This window comes from Nyctereutes procyonoides, unplaced genomic scaffold (genome assembly GCF_905146905.1).
Source record: "Nyctereutes procyonoides isolate TBG_1078 unplaced genomic scaffold, NYPRO_anot_genome, whole genome shotgun sequence".
Classification (NCBI taxonomy): domain Eukaryota; kingdom Metazoa; phylum Chordata; class Mammalia; order Carnivora; family Canidae; genus Nyctereutes; species Nyctereutes procyonoides.
Window position 1 is genome coordinate 47,482,103 of NW_026575142.1, and position 9,211 is coordinate 47,491,313.

The following is a 9,211-nucleotide window of genomic DNA, read 5'->3' on the forward strand; positions in this document are numbered from 1 at the left end:
GAGAGGCAGAAGCAGCCTCCATGCACCGGGAGCCCGATGTGGGATTCAATCTCGGGTCTCCAGGATCACACCCTGGGCCAAAGGCAGGCGCCAAACTGCTGTGCCACCCAGGGATCCCAAATCCTCATATTTTAAATGATAGTTTTCTTTGGAAAAAAAGTGACTATTAATAAATGAACATTTCAAGTGGCTGGTACAATACTTATACTCAGGGGGCTAATGCTTTTAGCTTCCATTAGGTTTTTCAAAATATTTTTAAAACTCACTAATAACACATCTATCATTTACTGGCTTATATTCCCTTCTGTAATGAGAAATTAAACCAAGTATGACAACTCACAGGTCTTGTAGCCAGCCAAACCTGACTTTTAATTCCACTTAGTATGACCTTGGGCAAGCTTCCTAATCTGTTTAACCCTCAAATGTCCCCACCATAGAAAAGGACTGAACTTTTGACTACATTTAATTGAATCAGTAGTGTGTAAGTAAGGCACAACAATGTCACAATGTGACATTAAACAGATATAAAATAAATAGTAGCTACAATAATATCATTTTTAATATTATTTCCATATCCTCTAGCCTCTGCAACTTCTTTCCTTCCAAAAAAGGAGCTATATAAAAAGGAAAGAAAAGGAGATACCATACATAGATCTGCCTTCCAGCTTGAGGTCATTCCTTCTTTCAAGGTAAAGCTTAAAGCTTTTAGTCGTCCAGAGAGGTCTATGCAAAGAATAGAATAAATAGGATAACCAGCACAGGAAGACCAACAGCTACCAAAAGCAACCATTCCCTTACCTCACCCAATTAGAAAGCTCTCTCCTCTCCACCTACCTAAATCATCTCTTTCCTTCAAATCCAGCCCAAGTCATATATCTAGTAGTACACAGATATTGCTTTCTTGAATTGCTGAAGTTCACTACTTCAGCCTCCAAACAACTCTGTATGTAAGCCTGCCACAGAGCCTTGCTCACAGTAGGTACTCTCCAAAATCTGCCCATTGAACAGTTGGTTTCTTGATGTAGTTGTGGTGCCTAAATACCTAGGTAGCCACATAAAGACAGAGAGCCTTGGACTGTACCCCAAAGAAAGCAGCAGCATACTGCACACAAGGAATGGTTTGTATTTTGCCCAGGGCTAAGCCCTTAAAACTGACTAAATATTTCCTACTCTTACTGATTCTAAAGTTTGAAAGCGCTTTCCAAATTACTACACTTGTTCTGAGAGGTAATTGTACAGTTTAAAGCTCTCTTCTCGGGATTCCTGGGTGGCTCAGTGGTTTGGCGCCTGCCTTTGGCCCAGGGCGCAATCCTGGAGTCCCAGAATCGAGTCCCACGTCGGGCTCCCGGCATGGAGCCTGCTTCTCTCTCCTCCTTTGTCTCTGCCTCTCTCTCTCTATCATAAATAAATAAATAAATAAATGAATAAATAAATAAATAAATAAATCTTAGACAAATATTAAAAAATTAAAAATAAAGCCCTCTTCTCTGAGGACTTCCTCCCCATTCCAAAACCACACTGATTTCTGAACCCACAAGCTATTAGAATCAGAAATGCCTAAGTTTCTTCTGAGCTGGACCATTCAGGCTCTCCAGAGAGAGCTGTGTACAGAGAGATCCGGAGACTGAGAATCAGTTAGTGATTGTCTCTCTATATCTGAAAGATCTAGATGTGGCTGGGGTGGTGTGGTGGAGTTCATACTCACTGATAAAAGAATAAAGGGCTAGTCTGCAGAGATGAGCAGAAGAATGTTACAGACACCAGAGAGAAGCAGAGGCCAGAGACTAGGTGACACCAGGGGCAGAACAGCCACCTGAGTTCCTGACTGTACATCTTGCTGATGAGGCCCATGAAGCTTCCTGTTCTTAGGTTCCCATACTCCACAGCCCAGAAGGCATGGGGTTGTCAAGTAATAGTGGTCAGGAGCTCAAATTTGGAGCCAAATCTGTCTAGGTTCAAAGCCTGGCCTTGCCACTATTAGCAGAGTGCTACAAAACAAACTATTTTGTCCTTTGCTAATTTGAATTAAATATATACATCTTTAGTAACATCAATGTGTTAAGCTCCAAAATCTCTAAAGTTTATTAAAATCATTATTGCCTGCTGACAAGACATAAGTGCTTGAATTAAATAAGTCTATGATAATGAGATAGTCCTCCTTCTCAGACTCATTAAAATCAATCAATTCCTATCTCTTGAAATAAACAGAAAGAGAACCTACACCCATTTGGGAAGAGCTAGTCCATGGTGCCAGAGTAGGCCGAGAAGCTCTCTGGCTGCACCATACTCACTAACAGCTAAAGGGAAGCAGATGTGACAACAGCCCTACCCTTCAGGAAAAGTTCCAAGAGAAGCAGGACCATTTCCATTTTGGTCCTCAATGATTTCAACTATTCTGGCAGAGATTTTTATATCAGCTATGTTATTAAGTATTAATTCAGCAGAAATTTCAGGCTACTTGAAGCATTTTTTAAAAATAGGAAACACAGATGGGCCTTTATAGCACACATGCAGGCCCTTGGCCAAGCGAGGCCCTGTTAGGGGGCCAGGCATCCAATAACTGTGCCTAACACTCAGGATTGACTTCCTAATATGAGAGATCCCTATGCTTAGTTGGTTCCTGGATAATAGGTGGGAGGAAGCATTTTCATCTAACTGAGAGCTCTTAAAAATGAACTGCAGTTTTTTGTTTTTTGTTTTTTAACATTCAAGATCCCATACACATGGGAAAACACAAAGAAAACATTTTGAGACCCAGTTTACTTTTGACATCTTTCAAAATGAGAGTAATAACACCTACTTTCCAGAGCTATAATGGTAAAAGACATACATGGAAAGGCCTAGCACTCAACAAATTTGGCCAATACTTCTAAATGGTTAATTAAGGTTTAAACACTGATTCTGCTTCTTGGACTTTCTAGTTTCTTGCTTAAAATCCGTACCTTTGGATAGGTTGTTAACGCCACATATTTTTTCAAGGTCAGACAATTCAGAGTCCTGGTCTGGAGTCCAATAGTCAACTGGAGGACTAAACCTTTATTACAACTATTGAAAGCAGATCAGATCCCCCTGGCTAACAAGCTTAGTCACAACCTGCAGACACTCTGGAAATAGAAGCCATTGGTAGGAGGTCCTCTCTGAGACTAGGAAGAAAAACACTTGCTGGTAGCAATAGTCCCCTCTCCTGTGCTTTTATAACCTGCTATCACCAGTGGGAAGACTGAGGGTGTCCCAAGTGCCAAGTCAGCAACACTCAAGTAGTTGGGTTCTGCTTCTGAGTTTTGCTTCTGGCACTGCATAGGAGAAAGAGGGTCGCCTCAGGTGTGTGAACATAAACTCTTCTCTAAAGCAGCCTGTCAGGATTAGCCTTCAATCCTACTACAACAGATGTCCACAAGAAGAAGGTAGGTGCAAGAGGAAGAAAAGAACATTGATGGTGCCTATGATATACTAGGACAAAGGACAAAGTAGATGATGCTGTCCTTGTATCTAAAACCATTCTCATTATCCCTGCTTCTCAATTTCTCCTTCCAGCAGGTACTAGGCACTCACAAGACATTATTTACACATTCATCTTCTATCAGTCCTGTGAGGAGGGTATTATTTTTTTTTAAATTCTTTTTTTTTTTATTTATGATAGTCACACAGAGAGAGAGAGAGAGAGAGAGAGAGAGAGAGAGAGGCAGAGACACAGGCAGAGGGAGAAGCAGGCTCCATGCACCGGGAGCCCGACGTGGGATTCGATCCCGGGTCTCCAGGATCGCGCCCTGGGCCAAAGGCAGGCGCCAAACCGCTGCGCCACCCAGGGATCCCGAGGAGGGTATTATTATCTGCATTTTACATATGAGGGAACCAAGACTTGGAGGCAAAGTGATGTGCTACAGCTGTTTGCTGCCAAAGACTGTGCAAAGCCTTAGTGCACATATGGAAAGGCAGGATATTGATATTCTCCACATTAGAGAAGATGGTCACCTCCAGAAACAATGTTATTTAGATATTTTTAAAGGTTTATTTATTTATTTATTTATTAATGAGAGACACAGAGAGAGAGAGAGAAAGGCAGAGACACAGGTAGAGGGAGAAGGCTCCAAGCAGGGAGCCTGATGTGGGACTCTATCCTGGGTCTCCGGTGTCACACCCCGGGCTGAAGGCGGCGCTAAACCGCTAAGCCACTGGGTCTGCCCAATATTATTTAGATATTGATCCTAAGAAATCCTAACTTAATACATGACCATTTTCTATAGCATGGATAGTTGTTATCAACATGACAACATTTTAGTTAATGTATACTGACTTTGTATCCTGAAACCTTGAACTCATTTATTAATTATAAGACCTTTTTTGGGGGATCCCTGGGTGGCTCAGTGGTGCCTCTCTCTCTGTGTGCCTCTCATGAATGGATAAATAAAATCTTTAAATTTAAAAAAAAGAGCTTTTTTAGTGTATTCCTTAGGATTTTCTATTTACATGATGTTATCTGCAAATGCAAATAAGTTTTACTTCTTCCTTTCCAATCTGGATGCCTTTTGTTTCATATTCTTGCCTAACTACCCTGGCTAGAATCTCTAGCACAGTGTTGAACTGAAGTGGTGAAGGCAGATATCCTTGGCTTGTTCCAGATCTTAAAGGGAAAGCTTTCAGCTAACCATGATGCTAGCTGTGGGTTTTTCAGATACCCTTTATCAAGCTGAGGAAATTTCCCTCTATTCCCAGTTTGTTGGGTATTTTTTTAAAAACAAAAAGGTATGAAATTTTGTCAAATACTTTTTCTGTCTCTATTGAGATAATTATATGGTTTTTGCTCTTTATTCTATTTTTTTAAGATTTTATTTATTTATTCATGAGAGACAGAGAGAGAGAGAGAGAGAGAGAGAGAGAGGCAGAGGCACAGGCAGAGGGAGAAGCAGGCTCCATGCAGGGAGCCCGACGTGGGACTCGATCTCAGGTCTCCAGGATCACACCCTGGGCCAAAGGCAGGCTAATCCTCTGAGCCACCCAGGCTGCCCCTGTTCTTTATTCTATTGATGAGGTATACTACATCAATTCAGATGTTAAACCAACCTTGCATTCTGGGATAAATCTCATTTGATCATGGTATATAAATCTTTTTATATGCTGCTGTATCTGGTGCTAGTATTTTGTTGAGGCTTTTTGTATTTATATCATAAAAGATATTTTATGATATAAATCATAAAATATAGTTTTTATATAATTTTTTTTCCTTGTAATAATGCCTTTGTCTGATTTTGACATTAGGTAATACTTGCTTTATAAAATGAGAAGTGTTCCCTTTTCTACTGTTTAGAAGAGTTGTGAATAATTGGTATTAATTCTTCTTTAAATGTTTGGTAGAATTTGCTAGTGAAGCCAACTGGTGCTTCACTCTTTTTTGATTATGAAATCTGTAAATGAACCAATGTGATTCTATAGTCCAGAATAAAGAGTAAAAAGATAGTCCTACTTGTGTACTACATAGGTAAAACACATTTGGACACTTTTCACACTTGAGCTGAATATTTTTTGAGGGTCGCCAACAAACTAAGAAAATTCAAAGGAGGCCCCCACGGTGAATGACATCATATGAAGAACATTTGATGAGCTTAATGTTTACTTGGAAAGGGGGGATTTAGGAAGCAAGAGTTATCCACAAACATTTCAGAACTGTCCTTAAACATATAAAAACTGCCTGGCATTACTCAATACTCAAGGTCCATTCTAAAGCACACAAAAAAATCATTCATTTATTCAGCAAACATTTATTCTGCATCTCCTTAGAAGGAGACTATGTTAGGTAACTGCCCAGGATAGACAGTTGGTAATGCAGTCTAGGAGCAGAGATAAGACAAGCACACAAAAACCAACCATAATATAAGGGAGAGAATGAGAAGTGTTACGTGGTTAGAACAAAACCTACTTTGGAATTCAGAGACAAGAGTATTTTCCACTGGCAGAATCAGAGATACCTGGAGAAGGACTTGGGCTTGAAAGGTGTGTATGATTTTTGTGTGGAGAAATATATTAAGGGGTCATTCCAGATGGAAGGAAAGCAGAAGCAAGAATTTAGAGGCAGAAACAAAGTCAGACAATATAGTAGAACAAAGCTGAAGAAATGAATAGGCCAAGTTGACCAACCATACATGTAGAAATATCAATTACTGGGGGATAAAACCAGAAGCATGCCAAATAAAATACAAATACTCCAGGCTGCAGAGAATGACTATGTAAAGGTATTATTAAAGGTTTTAGAAGATACAAAAGCTGTGTGTTTATTCCTGGTATAAGTTAGAGGCAAACACAAGAGAGGCAGAAGACTTGCCCAAATGGTTAGTCAGGTGAAATGAAATCCTGAACAAGTCACTGGAAGGTCACAGTGGGAATGGACATTAGGAGAGAGACCCATGAGTTATTTCAGAAATTGAATCAACAAACTCCAGATGTGAATTGTCAAATCTAAGGGACTGAAAACAGAGCAGAAATCCCAGCTGGAGGAGGAACGGACTGGCAGGGGACACCGGTGGCACAGTGAGTGAATATATGAGCATAGTGTTGTTACCTAGATGAATGGTTAGGATAGAACCAGGATAACGTTCTAACCCATAGTCTTGCTCCAAGCACTTCTCAACCCTTCCCCAACTCATCACATCCCTCAGGCTGCTCACCAAGAAAATGTCTGGAAAGAACAAACACCAAGCCAAACCTTAGCAGATGCTCCACTGGCTACTCAGTGCGATTCTCCATGAAGGTAAAGGCTGGTTGTCCCCTCAATCAGACCCCCAAACAGACCATCTAAACAGCTGCCTACTGGTCCTGAGCCTGTTATCCATTACCTCTGAAAGCTTAAAAGGCAAACTTTCTAAGTCTCAATTCCTTCATTTGTAATGTAGGGAATGATAACCTCTTTCACAGGTTTGTGAGATTACAGCAGATTACACCAGAGGATTCAGAATGCTGCAAGACACACAAATGCCAGAGGTCATTAGAGGTTCTTTGAGAGCAGAAACTACAACAAATTCAGGTCTACATCCTTTATGGAGCTAACTATAGAAAAAGGAAGTGAGCAATATGGGCAAGAAAATACCATAGCCTGGACCCCAGAGGCCACCAGGTGTTAACCAAGGAATACTACCTACCAGACCTTCAAAAAGATCCTACATGGAGAGAAATAGGAGAGACCTTAATAATCATCCAGGTCTACCTCCTCATTTAACAAATGGGAAGTTTCATCCTGAGAGAGGCCCAGTGATCTGCCCAAGATCTTCAGTGGCATACCGGGGTATGACCAATAATAACACAGTCAGTTTAGATGGTGATTTTACCCACATCAGCTTACAACTAGGCTTTGAGCTAGGTAGGAAAGGATTAGTAAAATTCCCATTTTTAGCCTTAGGTTGAATGACTCATCCAGGAGAAATTCAAATCCAGACAATCCTATCCCCAGTCCAGGGCTGGCTCTTTCCTGACACTGCAATTTCATGCATATGCACAATTTCAAGTACAATCATTTCAGCATTCAATATATTTCAAACTCCAAATTCTGTTTGTTTCATCCTCCCTCCAGCAATACTTCCCTGATAGCACTCTTCTGACCTTTTGTCTTAAAGAAAAACCAGTTCAGCAGCCACGCTGGCACCAGAAACAGTATTTAAAATGAATCATCAAAACTGGGTCTTTCCAGATAAATATCTTCACAAAGTATATCTCCACATGCGTATCATTCGAGATATATGACATTTATGCTCTAAATACACTGAACTAGGGCGCTCAAAGAGGAGTGAAAGCTCATTAATTGGAGCAATGGGTAACGTACAAATACTAACAAGGCAGTTCTAGCAAATGGGTGGAACACTGAGGTAAAAACTTCCTGACTTTAAAACTAATTTGCCTTATGGAAGGATCTCAACGTTAAGTGACTTAAACGTTCAAAATTACCTGATAATTCTAGTCATCTACCTCCAAAGAATCTCTATCTGGAATGTGTGTTTATTTGGGGAGGTCCAGGGAAGGGGAAGAAAATGCTAAGAAGGAATCAACCAACGTACCACTGTCTCAATGTCCTCTTTCCTAAACAGGGCCTGTCTTTCCACCACAACCCTTATTTCAGGAGCAAGGCAGGAGGTTCTGCTGCCCTCATTCAACTCAATCAACGGAAGAGGATTAACTCTGCCCCGTGTCCTGAGGCTTGCAGAGGCCTGCCACTGGGGTTCCCCAGGAGTGCGTGACACCTCCAGGCGGGACTTCCAACGGGCCGGGGCGCCAGGCTGCGCAGCGACCTTCTACCGAGGCCTGCGTTTCATCACGCTGGCTGGTGCACGAGCCTCCGGGCTGGCAGTAGTTTCTGCAGGAGAGCACCGGCGTCCGTTCAGGTTCCCTGTCCTTTCTCTTTCTCTCGCCAACGGCCACACAGCTCCCCACCTCCGCCGGGTCAGCGCGAGCAACGGATTCTAGCAGCCCAGCAGCCCTCAGGGGACTAAGCGCACCTGCCTGGTGGAGGCACCTGCCCCCGGCCCGCCCCGGCCCCGCCGGGCGTGCAGGACCCCAGGGATGCCGGGCACTGGCCGCCCCCAGCAGCAGCGAGGCTGAGACGCCGAGCCCGCACCCCCACGGTCTGGGCACGCAGGGCGCTGCCCCGGGGGCTGCAGGCGAGCGCCGGCGGCCGGCGCGGCCCCGCCCCCGAGACTACGCCCCCACCTCCATCAATTAAACGAAAGGGGGAAAAAAAAAAGAGCTCCATTTACCGACATGAGTGATCACTGTGGCCAGTCGCCGGCTCAGCTCCTGGGGGGCCATCTCGTCCTTTAACCAAAATAGCATTTCAACCGAAAAGCCACTCAGTGTGTAAACAAAACAAAGCACCACGTAAACGTGTCTCTACTGCTGTCCCGGACGGTGCTTCACAGACGTCTCCTCCCGAGGATGCGCCGCGCTCACAGTCTTCCTCGCTCTCCTCAGGCGCAAAACCAGCCCCTCCCAGCCCAGGCCAACTTTCCCGGGCCGCTCGGCCAGCCACGCCGGCCACGCCCTCCGGGGAATGGTCTGGAAGAGGAGAATCCGGCAGCTCTCCCAGCGCACTATCTGGCTCTGAGAGAGAGAGAGAGAGGGAAATGGCACTTGTGGAGGGGAGAAAAACCGAGCGCCCCAAATCTCGCTGTAACCGCGCGCCGGGCTCCCCGGGCCGAGGGAGCGCAGCGGGTCTCGGAGGTGCGGTCCCGGG

The 9,211-nt window shown here is 43.6% G+C and overlaps 1 protein-coding gene across 1 annotated transcript in view; it reads right to left on the reverse strand.

Moving 5' to 3' along the window:
* Positions 1-9,211, reverse strand: part of MCF2L2 (MCF.2 cell line derived transforming sequence-like 2) — a 237,482-nt gene extending 228,271 nt beyond the window's left edge. The window contains exon 1 of the mRNA XM_055307990.1: positions 8,736-9,211. Coding sequence (XP_055163965.1) covers positions 8,736-8,811 — 76 coding nt within the window. The 5' untranslated portion in view covers positions 8,812-9,211. The remainder of the gene's footprint in view (positions 1-8,735) is intronic.